The sequence below is a fragment of the Dendropsophus ebraccatus genome, chromosome 1 (genome assembly GCF_027789765.1).
Source record: "Dendropsophus ebraccatus isolate aDenEbr1 chromosome 1, aDenEbr1.pat, whole genome shotgun sequence".
Taxonomy (NCBI): Eukaryota; Metazoa; Chordata; class Amphibia; order Anura; family Hylidae; genus Dendropsophus; species Dendropsophus ebraccatus.
Window position 1 is genome coordinate 109,081,401 of NC_091454.1, and position 20,058 is coordinate 109,101,458.

The following is a 20,058-nucleotide window of genomic DNA, read 5'->3' on the forward strand; positions in this document are numbered from 1 at the left end:
TCAGTTTTCTGGGCGGACAGCGGAATTTGCCGGAGGCTAGAATAGAGTCTATTGCACAGACGGTAAGTCAAGCAGGGGCAAGCGGTGGAATCCGTGGGATGTTCAATTCTTTAGGCAGACGGAGGAATCCGCCCCAGCCTAGAATGGAGTCAATGGCACAGGTGGAGAGTCAAGTGGGAGCGCATGGGGGCGAGTGGTGGAATCCTTCGGATGTTCTCTGAGCGGATTCCTTAGTGTGAACACGCCCTACCAGGGAAGGTAGATGAGTGGCCTATCCATCATTATTTAATCGAAACCACCTGCAACCAAGAACTAGGGCTAGTAGAAGTAACCAGACAGGTGTGGGGAAGAACCTGTCAATCACAACACATTAAGTACTGGGAATCAGACTGGTGCAAAGGAAACATACAATTTAGACAATTATGGCAGTCTCGGACATACTTTATGGGCAGAGGACTGCACTGAGGCCTGAACAGGCATGAACATAACAAAGCTAAACTTTTCCTTTCAAAGGAACAAATAACAAAGAATTTATTCAGCTATTCTTCAACAGAGGGAGAATAGTTATCCTTCCAATTCAATACTATCAAAATCTTGGTATTACTGAATGATTGACTGAGCAAAATTTATCAAAATTTATGGTTCAGTTGTGTGCAAGAGTTCAGTACCTTTTACATAGGGCGATTTTTGCCAATGATAACTGAGAGTCTCATTTGGCCAGCGATCAGCTGAGGAGTGGGAAAAAGCCTGTTTGCGGCTGGCCGCATCTTTTGTGCAGCCCTATAAATCAAGGTTTATCTGCCACACATCTCTCTGTGGAAACAGGAAATGTGCAGCAGATACCAATGTATTTAAATGGCTAGGGATTGTTTGTGCATCCCGGCTGCTTCAATAGTTGTGCCGTGTCACTGCAAACTTGTGCCGATCTCACAAACAGTCGAAGTGCTGGTGTGGAAGTAGACAAAGCGGAGAGAGTCTCTGCGGGAATTCATTTTCATTAGGTACAGTACCTTTTAAAGTCAACAGAGTAATCCACATGTTACAAGCTAACAGAGGCAAAGTTCTTTTGGTCCAACACACAGCAAAAGTGCCTGTACAGTGGCATCCCAAGGAAGTGGTGACTAGAAGTATCATAGTGGACTTGCCACACAGATGGTTATAGTGCAGGCTAGCTGGTAGTATTGTGCAGATATCACAAGGCAAAGTGATATTGCTAACCTTATGATGGTCCCCTGTGAACCAACAGATCTTTTATCAATTGGGTACTACCTCCCACCCCCAGTGCACTAAGCTGCCTAATTTACATAAAAATAAAGATTAAAGATTTAAATTAAAGATTTATGAAAATGGAGCTGAGGATGAAGATAAAAAATTACCCTCATTCTCATTCTGTGTTCTAAGGGAACATAAGAGCAGGTTAGAGTCTTCTAGTCTGTTAGTTTCTCTTTAATTCTTTTATTGCCATCTGCCATTACCTGATAATAATAGAACAGTGTGAAATAGCATTCATACAGTATGTACAGTACTGTAAAAAGTGATTCCTCATCAAACTATAAGGTATATATGGCATTGGACCACTGCAGAAACAATGCTCTTCCCAATCAAACAGTAGTAAGCCATACTAATAAAATGAGTCAGCAGGAAAGTCTCTGTGTAGTTGTGTGTGGAAAACAGGCTCCCTCTTCCTTCTTCCCCTTTCATATATAGTATCTCTGCTGTGGGTAATATAAATCCTCAGTAAGAACTTCATTTTGTCTTTCCCTCTGTCGTTGGGCTGTCCGTACACATTGAAGTTGGCCAAACCCACCTTAGGGAGATGGGCCAGACACACTTAGGCTGCTGCTTACAATACTGGGGAAATGAAGAATTAAGAGCTCTGAAGGATTCGCTAATTGATAATTACAATGAGGAGGTAGTTGTAAGCTTTTCTGTATTTCTTGGTGTGCTTCTGTAAAGAAACCTTTGTGATCATATCAGAAAGGCTCTATAAATTGTTAAATTAGTTTCCAGAAATAAGAAACTTTTCTAGAACAGTCAGTTAACCTTATGCATTATTAAACCACTTTAAGCCATTCGAGATCATTGTGTCCTGGAAATGTACAGTAACACGGAAGATAAAACATGTTGTTCCGTCTGTGCATACAAAGCATTCAGAGGGCTTTAAAGGAGATTCCCATTTCCATGCAAATAAAGCGTTTTACTGTGTAAAGAAAAGCTGTGTAAACTCTGCAATATACTTATGCTGCTATATTTAACAAACATTGCATATTGAGAGGAACATTGGGAGGAAGACATTTTGTTTATGTACTCAGTTCATAGAGATTTATCTACAACCAAATACAACTATGAAAAACCATCTTTGTGCAGGACTATGTGTGTGAAGTTTTAGTCGATTTGGGTTACCCGATGTAGGCTCTATAGGTGTGTGAAATTATTCAGCCTCTGGATGTAAAAAAGAATGGCCCAATTCAATGACAGCAAAATGAGATTTTATAAAGGTTTTTCTTGGCCTAATTTTGGCATTTACTGGAAGTAAAGCATTATTCCTCCTCCACCATACTTTACAGAGGGCACAATGCAGTGAGGCAAGTACACTTCTCCAGACATTCACCGAACCCTGGTTCATCCATAAGACGTCCATAAAGAGAAGTGATTCATCTCACCAAAGAACACAGTGGCGGAGTGCTTTACACTACTCTATCTGACACTTGGCATTGGTATTTGGTCATGTAAAGCCTGCTGGGATCTGCTGGGATCAGGAGATATAGCCGGGGAAGGGATGAGGCAGCAGTGCTAACCACTCTCCGGCCACCTGCTCTGTCCTAGGTAAACTTTAGACTTCCTTGACAGACGTAACTTTGATAGAGTGATGGAGTGAAGGGCATGGTTGCTGCGGTCTCTCTCCAGCTATATCTCCTGGTCACAGTGGGTGTTAGCGGTAATACCTCCTGTGATTAATTTTGACATGTCTGACGACGTCAAAAAATATTTTTCTTGACAGGTACACTTTTAACCTCAGAGGTCAGTGCTCCTACCCTGTGTGGCCTTCCACTTTATGGCTGAGATCCTGTGACCCTCTAAACACTTATATATCTACTTATCTATAATAGCACTTAAAGGTAATTGTGGCATATTGATAAGGAGAAGAGATTTTACCATCTGACTTGCATTGGTGCCATTCTAGCACAGTACAGCAATGGAATTCAGTGAACTCCTTAGAATGATTCTTTTACAAATGTTTGTAAAGGCAGCCTGCATTGGCAGGTGCTTTATTTTATTCAATTGTGGTAAATGGGATGGAATGAAATACTTGAATTTAATGATTATGAGTAGAGATAATTGATTCTTGCTCGGGTTTGTCCAAACCTGAACATTCTACATTTGATTATCGGTGACTGAAGAAGCTGGATGCAGCCCTAGAGAGTCCTGGAAAACATGGATATAGCCTATGGCTATTTTATATTGTATGTAATGAGAACACAGATTAAACTAATGTATATGCACATACTGTAAAGTAGGGTTGTTAAGAAAAAAAATGATGATGTTAGTAAGTTATGAAAATGTAGAAACATTAGAAGGTTTACAGTAAAGTATTTTATATTTCATTTTTGACAGCACTGAGTAATATTTAGTTATAAATGTACCCTTTATAAGGTAGTGTTTAGAGTGTTAGTAATCCCACAGTCTGACGGGCTGTAATTCACATGTGATGTCACTATGTCACTGTCCTTCTATCCAGCTGACATTTGAGGCTTAAATAGAGTATGCCTTCATCCCTTTTTGTTCTAAGGGAACACCCATTGAGCTTTTCTTAAAAGGCTGGCTCATCTCATCTGGCTTGTCAGTTGGTGCTCACAAAGGGCAGAGCAGACAGCTCAACTATTTTCATCCTCCCCCTTGGTACTTTTAGTTGCCTGCATTGACTGGTTCTAGCCTTCTCTGTAGCCCCCAAGGCGACCATGTCTGCCTTTGGATACAGGAGAGAGATCAGCAAGTATGAAGACATTGATGAGGATGAGTTACTGGCTTCACTGTCACCAGAGGAGCTCCAAGAGCTGGAAAGAGAGTTAGAGGACATTGAACCAGACCACAATCTTCCAGTTGGGATGAGGCAAAAAAGTTTAACGGAGAAATCCCCAACAGCTAACTTCAGCAGAGAAGCACTAATGGCATATTGGGAAAAAGAAACCAAAAGGCTAATGGAGAAGGAAACTGGAACAAGTTCTGAGGTGGGTAAATGAATTGCTTACATCTGACCTTGGATAAGTGTATAAAAGTAACAACCAAATATAGTGTAGCCTGCTCAATAAAATATATTTTTTTAAAGATTGATCTCAGACAGTAGAGAAATATCAAATATTATTAAGATGGTTAGATATAAATGTTTATATACATTTTAATTTTGTACACTGGTATTTGTAATCCAGTTGTATTTATAGATGCAATGGAAGCATAAAATACCATAGGAATAGATATATAATAACAATGTTATTTACATTGTACATCCAGTTGCCTCTTTATTGGATTCCCCTCTGCTTAGTCAAAGCTCTCCACTTGGGTATCTGATTGCTTTCCAAACATGGTAGTTATCAGGGGTTATTATATTGCTTCTATATATAACCACCACATAATCTCGCTTTTGTTTCTCCCTTAGGAGAATGACAATGTGTTGGATGACAGCCTCATTAGTCATCAGATGTAGGGTGTCCTTGAAAACTGTTTGCTTCCTAATGTTTGGGCAACTTATGAGCGACAGCCCCCTTAACCCATGAGAAATTAATAACAAATATATTTAAATCCAATCAATCCATGCAATAGTAAATAGATTTGTGCCAAAAGGGACCCAAGTATTTTAGAAGGGATACCTTTATTAGCTAACAGAAAAAATATATTTACAAGCTTTTGAAGTACACACATTTTGTCCTCAGGTGAGCTTACAAATGAAGAATAGCACAATGTTGGGAAAGGATATAAAGAGTATTATTAGAAGTAAGGGGATAAACTAATACAATTGAGGTTTTGTTACACAGTTGGAAGGTCAACAGAATAGGGGAGACCAAATATCTGGGGTCACTTTGCTGTATGTCCTTATAATGGGTCATAAATCCAGGTGTCCTTGTTTGAGTCTGTGTAAATGACTGGAATCTTGTTCCAAAAATCCAAGTAAAACAATTGGAATCACATACGCATAAGAGTAAAAATTTGCGAATACAACTTCTTAACCCCAACATTTACATTTTTTTTATCAAGCTGTCTTATAGTAAAATGCTCATTTTTGCCGATAGCAAGCAATCACAGCTCAGCTTTCATTTCTCATATTGCTCTGGTAAAATGAGAGCTGAGGTCTGATTGGTCAATATTTGTAACAATGAGACTCATACTATAAAGCTCCCCCAAACTATTTAGACATTTGGATGTCTATAGAGAACAGGCTATGATAATGGCTGATATCATGAAATAGTGGCAAGGGCTGCATACATCCAGCAAGGTTAGGATTTAAAAAAAAACAAACCTTCCTGGGCATCCAATGTACTTAAGAACCAAATTTTGGACTAAACTGTTCAGGCATTTGGATGCCTATACAAGACCAGCTGTGATAATGGCTGATAACAAGTCGGAGCAGGTTATTTGATGGGAACCATGGAAATCCATACACAATCTCATAGTTAACCTCACTGTGCACTAAAACAACAAACACCCACATACTTACCTGGCGCTGCAGCTGTCACATCTTCCAGTCTGCATTCTTATGTTGTTCTTCCAATGATGTTCCTTTTCCCTGTTTTGCATTTTACGCATTTAGGCTGGGTTCACACTATGTATATTTGAGGCTGTATGTTTGAGGCTGTATAGCAACCAAAACAAGGAGTGGATTGAAAACACAGAAAGGCTCTGTTCACATAATGTTGTAATTGAGTGGATGGCCGCCATATAACGGTAAATATGTGCTGTTATTTTAAAACAACGGCTGTTGTATTGAAATAATGGAAGTTATTTACCGTTATATGGCGGCCATCCACTCAATTACACCATTGTGTGACCAGATCCTTTCTGTGTTTTCAATCCACTCCTGGTTTTGGTTGCTATGAGGACCTGACATGAGGACCAAATACAGCCTCAAATATACATAGTGTGAACCCAGCCTTAAAGTTTAAATAAACTTTTATACAACTTTTGACATCACAAGTTGCAATTGTGGGGTCCAGTTGCTTAGACCCTTAATGATCGCTAGAATGGACAAAAATTCTTGAAATACATAGTGATACATAAAGATCTGAAGGCATCCATACGCTCAGATGTGCACTTCTGTACCTTTGTTCTAGTCATCACAGATGTCTCAGAAGCTGGTCCCCCAGCCAGAAATCAAAAGTTGAATAAAAGTTTGGGTACACGTAAAGCGCCACTGTCGTTTGTAAAAACTTTTGACATGTCCTAGACAAATAGAGAAGAACATGGTATGCTTGACAAAGACCCTTGTTTTGGGTTGATACGCTGCAATCCTGTACCCTGAATGAATGTGAATAAAATTTACATTGCTTCAATATGGTTGCTATAGGAACTCTTCTTCTCTAAGTCTACAGTGCCCACCACAAGGATTGTGGGTCTTGCAGTGTACATCCACCTTAACCACCACATAGCCACTTGGAAACCTATGTCCACAAGGTGCTGTTAGACTTTTTCTCTTCTTTGGAATGTCATAGAGACATGTCAAAAGTTTTGATTGGACTGGGTCTGAGTGTTCAAACTCTTACCCATCAGTAGAATGAGTGCTTCCCGCTCTGTGTAAGGGGCCTATTCCACGGAGCGGTAATCGGCCGAATCGGCCCAATTTGGCCGATTATCGCTCCGTGGAATAGGCAGAATGATCAGACGATGATCATGTCATCGCCTGATCGTTCATTTAGGTTCAGACCTTAAATCATTGTTCGCCTCCAGCGCATCGCTACAGTGGAATAGCAGTGCGCAGCAGCGACCGACGATTTTAGCAGCATTATACATTACCTGTCCGGGCTGCAAGTCTTCTCCTTCTCCCAGGATCCCGCGCGCAGCAGCTTTGGAGCGGGGCTGTCTGAACAGACAGAACGTTTAGCCAATCATTGTCGAGCACCGCCACGGCCAGTGATTGGCTGAGTGGTCTGTCAGTTTAGACAGCCCCGCTCCGAAGTTGCTGCGCGCGGGACTCCGGGTGAAGGAGAAGACGTGCAGCCTGGACAGGTAATGTATGGTGCAAGGGTAACTGTAACGATGTCCCTGCAGCCCTCGCTTAACGATCATTGGGGCAGTGGAATAGGCCCAGTAAATCGTTTACATGGTTGATCGGGCCCCCATCGGCCCATAGAATAGGACCCTTAGAAAGAGTCGGGCTCCATAGAGATAGTGTGCCAAGCTCGTTTTTGTAACACAAAGCAGGAGTGGACCTCAGACCCAGACCGCTCAAAACGTTTGACATGTCTCTATGACATCACAAAAAAAGCTTGGTCCGATGCGTCCAGTTGTGAAGAGGGTAAATCTTTTATTCAAGCAACATACCTGGCTTGACAACAACCCAGTTGGGTCGAAATGTTGCCACTGTGTATGCAGCTTGAATAAAAGATTCACCATCTTCACTACTGGATGCTGTCAGACCAAGTTTTTTTGTTATGTTCAATGGTCTCCACTTGGGATTTGAGACCCTCTGAAGTGTGTTTCATTTCTATTATGGGAAGAGGCTCTCTCCCAATATGTTGTGTGACCGTTGCTGCTGGACTTTTGCTTTTTTGTGGTTTGTCTCTATGACATGTCAAAAGATTTTACAAATGGCAGTGACACTTTAAAACCAGCCTTATATTGCACATGTGTATTTTTTTTATTTTTATTGTGAACTAAGAAAGTAAACTGAGAACTATGTATTAGGACTTTTGTTAGGATATTGTTACAAAATAACTATAACATCACAACACTATAATAACTACTTAATACTTTCACACCAATTGCGTTTGCTCTTCAGAATTATAAGGAGGAGGAAGAAGAGGGAAGTGAAGAAGATGACTTTATAGGAAGCAACAGTGAGATTTCTGAGGAGGTTTATACAGAAGAAGATGAAGATGAAGAAGAAGAAAAAGAAGAAGAAAAAGAAGACGTGGAAGAAGAAGAAGAAGTAGTAGTGGAAGAGGAGGAAGAAGAAACTGAAGAAGAACAGCAGGAAGTAGAAGAGAGTGAGAAGGAGGATAGTGACAACGAAGATAACAAAGAAGACATTGAGCGTATAGAAAAAGCTCGCCAAGCTATAAAAATTCCAGAAATAAAATGTAATGGAGTTACAGTGGACAAACCTACCTGCAATGGCTTCACTGCAAATAATGGCAAATATAACAGACAGCCTGGTGAAACAATGAACAATAAGACATCTGCAAGTCTTGTGCTCTCAAACCCAACAGTCATTGATGAAGTTCTAGAAAGTATTAAAATCAACGATCCTGAGACATTTGAAATCAACCTAAATAACATGGAGAATGCAAAGGCTGACACATTGGTGGCATTTGCAGAAGCTCTAAAGGACAACACAAATGTTAAAACATTTAGCTTAGCAAACACTCATGCTGATGACAATGTTGCCATAGCTATTGCTAATATGCTGAGGGTTAATAGAAGTATTACTTGCCTAAACATTGAATCCAATTTTATAACAGGTAAGGGAATACTAGCCATCATGAGAGCTCTTCAGTATGCAAACAATGTGCTGACAGAACTTAGGTTTCACAATCAGAGACACATCATGGGAAGTCAAGTAGAAATGGAATTAGTGAAATTGCTAAGAGACAATACAAGTATTGTGAAGCTGGGTTACCATTTTGAGCTCCCAGGTCCGCGCATGTCTATGACAGGCATTCTAACTCGAAATATGGACAAACAGAGACAAAAAAGAATGCAGGAACAAAAGGAATCTGGTTATGATCCTTCATCTAACCTAAGTCCAAAGCATTTGCAGAGAGGGACTCCAGGGTCCTCGCCATACCCTTCACCCAAAAGCTCACCATGGTCATCTCCAAAAGTCACTAGAAAGGTTCAGTCTACTATTACTATGCCTCCACCGCCCCCACCACCCCCACCACCTCCTCCTGCTCCTCCACTACTTCCAATAATTCAAGAAAAAAAGATTCCAACTAGAAATATAGCAGAAGTTATCAAACTTCATGAAAGATCAGCCAAAAAAAATCAAAATGGACAGAGTAAGACAAGGGGGAAAAAAGGCAAAAAAGAACAAAACAATTTTTTGAAAGAAATTAAAGATTCATTAAGATCAATTTCAGATACTAAAAGTGAAGAAGGCTCAAGACCGTCAACACCACAAAGATCTGCACGTGATGATCTTATGGAAGCTATAAGAGGCAGCAGTTTAAGGCAACTTAAGAAGGTATGATCATACACATAAACATGTAGTATAAAATAAAATGTTTGCGTCACATTGGATTAAAAAAACAAACAATATATTATTATTATTTTATTTATATATTTTTCCCTATAGCAGCATTGCTTCTGTGTGAAAATGTAACTGTAATGTGGTGCCCCACAGAGACACCATAAGTCAGCACATGAAGTGCCAACAGCTATGGAAACATTTTTAACATTAACCCTCTGCTGCCTAATACCTTTCACATTACACTTCATACACAGTCTAAGTGTACTGCAGTAGAACTACAAAGGCTGTTGAATTGATTGAGCTTGGCATAGAGGACGGCTGAACATAACTGCTCTAAAATAGCCTGTCTTGCATGGCACTTGTGAGGGGATGTTTAATTCCATTCAGCCCACCTGCAGAGTATTATCAGAATATATATATATATATATATAATATATATAAAAATTTTCTTTTTAATTGACATTAATTGTAGTAAGCAATGCAATGTGCATTATGCTTCATATGATAATGAGTTGTTTTACACCTGTCAATTACAAGAGAATAATAAAAGGTGCAGATGCCAAATCCCATTTACAAGTTGCAGAAATAGCTGTCTGTATGAATATTGTACTGATGGTTTATATATGGTGTGGTTTGGCTACAATTTGCTAATAATGCATGGATTTAAATGGTTAAAGGAGTACTCTCTTAATCAACTGATGTCAGAAAGTTATATAGATTTGTAATTTACTTCTATTTATTTATCTCAGGTCTTCAAGCTATTTGCTCTACAGGAAGTGGTGTATTCTCTCCAGTCTGACACCTTTGTCTGTGATAGGAACTGTCCAAAGCAGGAAAGGTTTTCTATGGGGATTTGCTACTGCTCTGGTCAGTTCCTGACATGGACAGAGGTGGCAGCAGAGAGCACTGTGTCAGACTGGAGAGAATACACCACTTACGGCAGGACATGTAGCAGCTGATAAGTATGGTAAGACAAGATGTTTAAACAGAAGTCAATTACAAATCTATATAATTTTCTGAAACCAGTTGATCTGAAAGAATTTTTTTAGCCAGAGCACCCCTTTAAAATATTTGGGCCAATATCTCATCAGATATAAGCATCGTGTGTCTGCTTATTGTAAAAAAGGATGTCTTTCCCTAATGTGACCCTGTGCATGAGCCCTAAGGTTGGGGAGAAGGTCATTATAATTAAGGTTTACAATATTTTACTGTCCAGAGCCGAGTATACTTTGACATTTCATTTGTATATTTGCCTGCAACCACACTGATGATAACCATCCCGTGGTTTTGGAAAGAATGGTAGGCATTGCAATCTTCTATTTTCCAAGTGAGAAGCCACAGTCCAGCTGTCAGTAGACTTCACTGGTAGCTGGCTATGCGGCCAATTAACCATTTTAATGCCACTTTCAAAACTGACTGGCATTTAAATGGCTTTTAAAAGTCATTTGTGGTGGTCTGGTGATGGATTGGCTTCCGTGGGTCCTCTTCTGGCTCCCAGTACTGTCCCTGGATTGGCGATTGTTTTAGGCTGACTGCAGTAGCATGAAACACTTGATTATAGATAAAAACGATCAGTACAGTACATATGTATTGCTCATAGGAGACCCCTCCTTTTCTAAAACTATTAAAATATCTTTCCCAAAACTTTCCCAAACTATTAAATTATCATATTTCTGATCCCACATAGTAAACCAAGCATTAAAATCCACCAAAGCATAAAACTGCAGCTTTTTGGTCACATCACATCTAGAAAAGTTTGAATAAAAAGTCCTCAAAAAGTCGCATATACACAAGCAAGATGCCATTAAAAGCGTTATAGATAGTAATAGAGCCATTTTAAATGTATTTATTTTTCTTAAAAAGGTTTTTATTTAGTTGTAATTGTACTGACTTGAGTAACATAAATAACATGTCAGTTTTACCACAGGGCGAAATGAAAATACTTTTTTTTATTATTTTATCGCACAAATATATTTATATATTTTTTTTTTTTTCGGTTTTGCAGCATATTTTATGGAAAAATGTAATCTTTCATTGCAAAGTACAAAAATAAAAGCTCATATAGGTCTGTAGGTGAAAAATGCAAATTGATATGGCCTTTTAAACAGGAGGAAATAAAAACAGAAGTACGAAAATTGACCTGGTCCTCAATGAGTTAATGTACAATAACATTTCCTTAATACATGGTAACAACATCTTTTGTTTTTTTTTGCAGGTGGAGGTCCCAAATGCTTTCCGATAATATTAATTGTAGAAAAGATGAAAAACAACAAAAAGCTTTGCTGAATTATCTGCAGCTTTTCATATGTATCCCAGAGCTAGCAAAGTGCACTCTAACAGCTGAAAATTACAACTCTAGCATTTTAACCGTCTGAAAGGAAATTTTTCTGTAAATAACTTTTTTTTAATGTTTTTTTGTTTAATGTAGAATAAACTATTTATGTTGAAAATGGTCACAAGCCTTGTGTTTTGCACTAAAATGTTTTCCTTTTTTGGCTTGTATTTTTTATGAACATGCAATAAAAATTACAATATTTCTGTTTGAATGTTATTTCTCTGAACAATTATAATGTGGTGTCTTAGTCAAAAAGGGTGCAAGCATCAAGCAACATAAAAGAGAAGTTTAAGGATTTTAAAATATTGTCAGCCAGCAGGGGAGAACATAATAAACAATTACTACTTACCTGTGCCTGCAAACTGCAGTGTGACATGCTCCAGGACCCTGACTGGAAGGCATTTTCCCTCTTGCCCCCATAGCGTTGCCTCAGCTATACCGGACAGCTGCTGAACCCTAGCAGCTCCTGCTGCTGGAATGTGATGTACCCTGCAGATGGATTGCCTGCTCACCCAATCAGTGACTGGGGTGGGACACTACTTCAGGCACTGAGTTGCTGAGCAAGCACTTCATGAGCAGGGCCATGACGTATGGAAAAGCCATCCGAAAATGACTTCCAGCAGTTTCTCAGAGAAATGGGTAAGTATACAGTAAGTATAAAGTTCCTCTTTAAAGTACTACTGTTGTTATAAAAAAAACAACTTCTGACCCATTACATACCGCAGTCAACAACTCGAGAATCACAGGAGGTTGTAGCCACCAAGGGCATCGACATTGCTCTACTATTCCAGAATGAGGAACAGTTAGTTTCACCAGGTTATGTTATTTACTTTTCTTTGCTTCTTGAATATGATCACACATCATGTATGTCATGTAAATCAGCATTATGTGCACAATAAAATATTGTTTAAAAAAAATGACACTGAAAAAAAACTGATATTGCTGTGTGTAATTGACCCTGTAGGGGAGGCATCCCTTTTAATCCCCCTTGCTGGTGGGTTCTCTCCTTGACATCTTCCTGGATACATTTTTAAGTGATGTGAGAGCATTAATTAATTTGGTTACTGATATAAGGTTTCTGAAGGTGAAAGGAAGGCATTAGATTGGCTGAAATCAAGGAATGAAGTCATTGTGAGACCAGCTGACAAGGGCAGCAATATTGTGTTCTCTTAGTTACTGTATGGTTACTATTTGGCAGTTTGACCATCCAAATACATATGAATTGAGATCTGACATGTGGGTTTGCTGAAAAATTGCTTAATTCCCCAATGCCTGTATGAGGTGGTCATAGACATCATGATTACTCCTTACCGATCCAACCAATCTTTTTATCTCTGTAGACGCAATAATTATCTTTGGTGATCTGAAGATTGGTTGGATTGTTAAAAATGATCATGATGTCTATGGCCACCTTTATGGTGCGTTCACACCTACAGGATCTGCAGCAGATTTTCTGCAGCAGATTTTCTTTAAATAACTGAACACAGCATCAAATCTGCTGCAGATCCTGTAGGTGTGAACGCACCCTTAGGCTGACTTCATACATAGTATTTTTTCAGTGTTTTTAGCCTAAATCAGAAGTCAGTTTAAACCAAAGAAGCTGCACTTACTCTTATACCTCTTAACTGATGTGCTCGTTCTCAATCCCAATTGAGCACTGTCCAAGCCTGTGAGCAGAGAGCCAGCACCACAGTCTGCTGTATCCTGGAGGATGGTTTGTGGAGTAGGTGCTGGTCCCCGGGAGGAGATGATGTCGAGTATGCAGGTCCTGGCGAGGGCGCCAAAAAAGGCTGGAGGCCTCTGTGTGAAGTGCCGGAGGCTGCGCTGCCCGAGGCTCCTGGCAGCGTGGCGAAGGAGATGGCCAATAGGATATCAGATAAAAAGAGGAAGCAAGGCACTCAGAAGTAAGTGGAGGGGCGGGCCTTAAGACGTCACATGCCAACTCTGTCCATCGTGGAGACGAGCTGCCGCCTCTGTAGTGTAGACCGGGGACATAGGAACATTTCCGGCTTCAGCAGTCAGGCCAGGGAGTAAACAGATCTCTTCAGGGAGACTACCCGAAAAAAAGACATTGAGGCCCACATCTTCCTATGAGTCTATGCTGCAATGGATTGCTAAATCAAATGAACGAAACCAACATGCTGGGGCCTAATAACTGCACAACTCAGGGATGGATATGTTTATTTTCTACCTCCTAGGCCAGTGATTTTCAACCTTTTTTTGAGCCGCGGCACACTTTTTATACTTAAAAAATCCCGGGCACACCACCAACCAAAATGGCACAAAATGACACTAAAACAGTACATATTATACATATAGTTAATAATATAGATTCTAAATGTATTTATACTCACTCAGTGTGAAACCTGGGCCTGTTTTCTTCTCCCCCCATGCTTCTCTCCACCATACTTCTCCCCCATGCTTCTCTCCTGTGTTTCTCTCCACCATACTTCTCTCCCCCCTGCTTCTCTCCACCATACTTCTCCCCCCTACTTCTCTCCTGTGCTTCTCTCCACCATACTTCTCCCCCCTACTTCTCTCCTGTGCTTCTCTCCCCCATGCTTCTCTTCTGTGCTTCTCTCCCCCATGCTTCTCTCCTGTGCTTCTCTCCACCATACTTCCCCCCCCCCTGCTTCTCTCCTGTGCTTCTCTCCACCATACTTCTCCCCCCTGCTTCTCTCCTGTGCTTCTCTCCTCTGCTTCTCTCCCCCATGCTTCTCTCCTGTGCTTCTCTCCACCATACTTCTCTCCCCTCTGCTTCTCTCCACCATACTTCTCTCCACCATACTTCTCCCCCCTGCTTCTCTCCCCCATGCTTCTCTCCTGTGCTTCTTTCCCCCATGCTTCTCTCCTGTGCTTCTCTCCACCATACTTCTCTCCCCCCTGCTTTTCTCTGCTGTTTCTGTCCCCCATCCCCATGTTTCTCTCCCCTGTTTCTCCCCCATCCCCAGGTTTCTCTCCCCCATGCTTCTCTCCCTGTCTCTCCCCCCCTGTTTCTCCCCCATGCTTCTCTCCCCCATCCCCATGTTTCTCTCCCCCCATCCCCATGTTTCTCTCCCCCCATCCCCAGGTTTCTCTCCCCATCCCCAGGTTTCTCTCCCCCCCCCCTTCCTCCTCACCTCCTCCGAGATGGTCGCCTCTGCTGTTGGCCTCACCTACTGGCCGCCTGTAGGGCCCGGATGTGCTCCTCCAATCAGCGGAGACCGGGAGCATGGTGCGCTGCGGCGGCCGTAGCGCACACTTTGATTGGATGCGTGCATCACGGCCTGACATAGCGCACCACACTCTCGGTCTCCGCTGATTGGATAGGAGGAGCACGTCCGGGCGCTACAGGCGGCCAGTAGGTGAGGCGGACAGCAGTAGCGGGGCGATCTGCAAGGGGCACCATAGTTTGGGGAACTTTCCCCACGGCACACCTGACCATGTGTCGCGGCACACTGGTTGAAAATCACTGTCCTAGGCCAAAGGATTTTAACTTAAAGTGTCACTGTCGTGAATTTTTTTTTTGCAGAAATCAATAGTCCAGGCGATTTTAAGAAACTTTGTAATTGGGTTTATTATCCGAAAAATGCATTTTTATCATGAAAAAGCAGTTTGAAGCTCTCCCCCCTGTCTTCATTGTTCTCCTATGGAGAGAGCTAAAGAAAAGACCAAAACAGGACAACAAAGAGTTAATCTACAAATCCCTCACGGGATATCTCCTGTGACAGTCACCAGTGACCTGTCTGAGCTCGGATTACAGCTGTCACCCAGCTCCGTGCCTGTAATCCTCTGTTATCTGCTTTCTGCTGCTGGCTAACTCCCTCCTTCCTCCTCCCCCCTCCCCTCTCCCCTCTCCCTAGAACAGACAGGGTACGTCTCCTGCAACAAGTCACAATTTTCAGATTTTTTGGAGTGGATGAAAAAGAGGAAGGAGGGGGGGGGGACCTGGGAAAAGGCTTTTTACATGCAGATAATGGCAGATTTGGCTAATAAACCCAATTACAAAGTTTCTTAAAATCGCCTGGACTATTGATTTCTGCAAAAAAAATAAAAAATACGACAGTGACTCTTTAACCCCTTAAGGACAGAGCTTGAAATGGCCTTAATGACAGAGACAAATTTTATGAATATGACCAGTGTCATTTTATTCATTAATAACTTCGGGATGCTTTTACCTATCCGGCTGATTCTGAGACTGTTTTCTCGTGACATATTGTACTTTACATTTCTGGTAAATTGGAGTTGATACTCATAATGAATCTTTATGAAAAAAAACCAAATAATGTGAAAAAATGTGAAAAACTGCATTTTTCCAACTTTGAAACTTTTTTGCGTATACAGAAATTGGCTATACCACATAAATTATATATTAAATAGCATTAGCAACATGTCTACTTTATGTTGGCGGCATTTATTAAACGATCTTTCATTTTTTTTAGACGATAGGAAGCTTAAAACATTAGCAGCAAATTTCCAAATTTTCAGTAAAATTTCAAAATCAGATATTTTTAGGGACCTTTTCAGGTTTAAAGTGTATTTGAGGGGCCTGTATGTTAGAAAGCCCCACAAAGCACCCCATTTCAGAAACTGCACCCCCCACACTCTGCAAAAGCATATCCAGAAAGTGTTTTAACCCTTTAGGGGAGTCACAGAAATAAAAGCTAAGTGTGTAAGAAATTTGAAAATTTTAATTTTCTGTGCAGAGATTTTATTGTAATCCAATATTTTTCATAATTATAAACCTATTACCAGAGAAATGCACCCCAATAATTATTGCCCCGTTTTCAGTTTATAGAAATACCCCATATGTGGCCCTATTGCGCTATTTGACGCAACCACAAGCCTCAGATACAAAGGAGCGCCTAGTGAATTTCAATCCCTCCGTTATATTTGGTCATTTCTGACTGTACCACTTCAGGTTGGCAGAGGCTCTGGGGTGCCAAAACCTAAAAAACACCCCTAAAGGGACACCATTTAGAAAACTACACCCCTCAAGGAATGTAACAAGGGGTGCGGTGAGCATTTGGACCCCACAGGTGCTTCACAGATTTTCCGAACAATATGGTGTGAAAAAAGAAAAATTAATTTTTTACACTAAAATGTTGTTCTAGCCTTCAATTTTTCATTTTCTTAAAGGGATAAGAGGAAAAAAAAGACACAAAATGTGTAGCGCAGTTTCTCCCGAGTACGGAAATACCCCACATGTGGCGATAAAGTGCCAAGGGGGCGCAGGACGAGCCTCCAAAGGGAAGGAGCGCCAATTGGCTTTTGGAAGCTGAATTTCACTGGAAAGGATTTCAAGGGCCACGTCGCATTTACAGAGCCCTCGTGCTGCCAAAACACTGGAAACCCCCCACAAGTGACCCCATTCTGGAAACTACACCCCTCAAGGAATCTAACAAGGGGTGCAGTGAGCATATGGACCCCACTGGTGACGGGCACAAATGTGGAACAATGTGACATAAAAGTAAAAAATTTAATTTTTTCACTTTCATGGCACAAATGTGCCCGTCATCAAGGGGTCCATATCCTCACTGCACCCCTTGTTAGATTCCCTGAGGGCTGCAGTTTCCAGAATGGGGTCACTTGTGGGGGGTTTCCAGTGTTTTGGCAGCACAAGGGCTCTGTAAATGCGACATGGCGTTCATCATCCATTCTAGCCAAATCCAACCTCCAAAATCCAAATGGCGCTCCTTCCCTTCGGAGGCTTGCCCTGCGCCCACATGGCGCTTTATGTCCACATGTGGGGTATTTACGGACTCGGGGGAAATTGCTCTACACATATTGTGTGTTTTTTTCTCTTTTAACCCCTTGTGAAAATGATAAATTCAAGGCTAAACCAACATTATAGTGTAAAAAATGTAATATTTCATTTTCACGCCACATTGTTCCACATTTGTGCCAGTCACCAGTGGGGTCCATATGCTCACTACACCCCTTGTTACATTCCTTGAGGGGTGTAGTTTCCATAATGGGGTCACTTGTGGGGGGTTTCAACTGTCTTGGCAACACAGGGGCCTTTTGAATGCAACATGGCCCCTCGAAATCCATTCCATTTAAATCCAGCCTTCAAAAACCAAATGGCGCTCCTTCCCTTCGGAGGCTTACCCTGCACCCGCATGGCGCTTTATGTCCACATGTGGGGTATTTCCGTACTCAGGGGAAATTGCTCTACACATTTATTGTTTTTTTTTATCTTTTAGCCCCTTGTGAAAATGAAAAAATCATGACAAGATTAATGATTTAGAGTAAAAACTTTACAAAAATTACACTAAATGTTGGTCTAGCCTTGATTTTTTCCATTTCCACAAGGGGTTAAAAAAGAAAATGAACACAAAACGTGTAGGGTAGTTTCCCCTGAGTACGAAAATACCCCATATGTGGGCATAATGTGCCATATGGGCACAGGGCAAGCCACCAAAGGGACAGAGCGCCATTTAGAGGCTGGAATGGAGGATGGAGGCCATGTCGCAATTACAAAGCTCCTGTGCTGCCAGGTCAGTAGAAACCCCCGACAAGTGACCCCATTCTGGAAACTTCACCCCATAAGGAATCTAACAAGGGGTGCAGTGAGGATATGGACTCCACTGGTGACAGTCACTTACGTAGAACATATGCCGAGAAAATAAAAAATACAATTTTTTTTCATTTTCACGTCCCAAATGTGGCCGTCACCAGGGGGCCATATCCCCGCTGCCCCCCTTGTTAGATTCCTTATGGGGTGTAGTTTCCAGAATGGGGTCACTTGTGGGGGGTTTCTACTGTCCTGGCCGCACAGAGGCTTTGTAATTGCATCATGGCATCCTCTAATGGGAATGGCGGCCATACCTATTTAGCTGGGGAAAAGGGACAATTCTAATTTATTTGGGGGTATTAGGCCAATTATTAGTTTATAAGGTTGAAAATGACAGGTGTCCATCAAACTCAACCTGTGTTGATCCAGAGGAAGGCAAAAAACCCTTGTGAGGCAGACGACAGTAGCCTCATCACAGGAGAAAAATTCCTTCCCGACTCCATAATGGCGATCAGAATAATCCCTGAATCAACGTGACCCCTGAAATAGGAGTAAGGGACAGAATTTAGATAATGTAGAACCCCGATGACGTGTAGTACACCTTGGAGCGATCCAGTATGCAGAGGCCGGGGGGATCAGGACAGGTGTCACACTGGAAAATGGTGTCCTTCCTGATCCCCCTGTTACCCCACACTCTGCACTTCTTCTGGGGTCTCCCTTTCTCCAGTGAGGGGGACGTCACCTGGAAAATGTTGTCTTGGTGCGATACGGGGTCCTTCATATCCAGAAGCGCTGGGTCCGCTCCATGGCTGCTAAATATTAGGGCGCTATTACTACTTCTGATATGTTCGGATCGTGCCGCAAGCTACAGTAGCTCGGGCAGCGAGGGACCGGAAGAGGGGGTGCTGGTATAAAAGTTATCCCCGTACAGGTGGTAACCTTTATCCAGCAGTGGGAAGATCAGCTCCCGGACGATCTTCCCACTTGTTCCGAGGATGGGGGGGGAGGGGGCATCTGGGGGCTGGATTTGGGTGTCCCTTCCTTCATACACTCTAAGGGTACATGCACACTGCGGAATGGTGAAGGATAACCCTTTGTGCATTCCGCAGCTGGCACCCACCGGCGGACTGATGCAGGCGCGCGTCTCCGTCCGTGTCATAGACTCCATTCTATGCACGGGGGGATTCAGCTCTCCGTCCAACGTATTCATTCTTTGGATGGACGACGGAATCCGCCTGTGCATAACATGTAGTCTATGACACGGGTAGAGACATGCGCCCGCATCAGTCCGCCGGCGGGTGCCAGCTGCGGAATGCACGAAGGGTTATCCTTCGCCATTCCGCAGTGTGCACGTACCCTGGATCTGTAAGTGTACCCTGAGGTACGCTCACAGAGTTTGGAGAATTTCACACCATACCGTGATCTCTTATTGGGACGGTACTGGCGGAAAAGACGTGTCTGGGGGGCTGCGTACGCTACGCTACCCCCAGACACGTCACTGGATGATGAGGATGAATGGAGGAAAGAAGGATCCCCCCCATTCATCCTCACTGGCTGTTTCGGTGTCGGAGGCAATAATAACGTATCCCTCTGACGCCGAAAACACCCTGGGGGCCATCTTTATACGGGGATTGGTATATGGGGTATGTAGTGGTGTAGTGTCAAACTTTATTCAATGTAGTGTGGTGTAATGTAGTGTTTTTTACGTGTTTTTTTTACAGTAAGTATAAAAAAAAAAACCTACGCCAACAAAGGAGTTGCTGATAAATGCAGCACTTATGTGCGGCACTTATCAGCAGACCGTGGCAGTAGAATATAGAAAAAAAA

The 20,058-nt window shown here is 42.0% G+C and overlaps 1 protein-coding gene across 1 annotated transcript; it reads left to right on the forward strand.

The window, feature by feature from the left end:
• Positions 1 to 3,808: 3,808 nt before the first annotated feature.
• On the forward strand, positions 3,809 to 11,881 carry LMOD2 (leiomodin 2). The gene is made up of 3 exons (XM_069956098.1): positions 3,809 to 4,229; positions 7,988 to 9,394; positions 11,616 to 11,881. Exons 1-3 carry the CDS (start codon positions 3,960 to 3,962, stop codon positions 11,640 to 11,642), a joined length of 1,704 nt encoding a protein of 567 aa, XP_069812199.1. The 5' UTR covers positions 3,809 to 3,959; the 3' UTR covers positions 11,643 to 11,881.
• Positions 11,882 to 20,058: the final 8,177 nt, after the last annotated feature.

Bases quoted from the DNA above. Each gene is read 5' to 3' on its own strand.
- LMOD2 (XM_069956098.1), top strand. From the start codon at position 3,960: ATGTCTGCCTTTGGATACAGGAGAGAGATCAGCAAGTATGAAGACATT. The intron at 4,230-7,987 runs GTGGGTAAATGA...TTTGCTCTTCAG, and splicing joins AAACTGGAACAAGTTCTGAG to AATTATAAGGAGGAGGAAGA. The intron at 9,395-11,615 runs GTATGATCATAC...TTTTTTTTGCAG, and splicing joins GTTTAAGGCAACTTAAGAAG to GTGGAGGTCCCAAATGCTTT.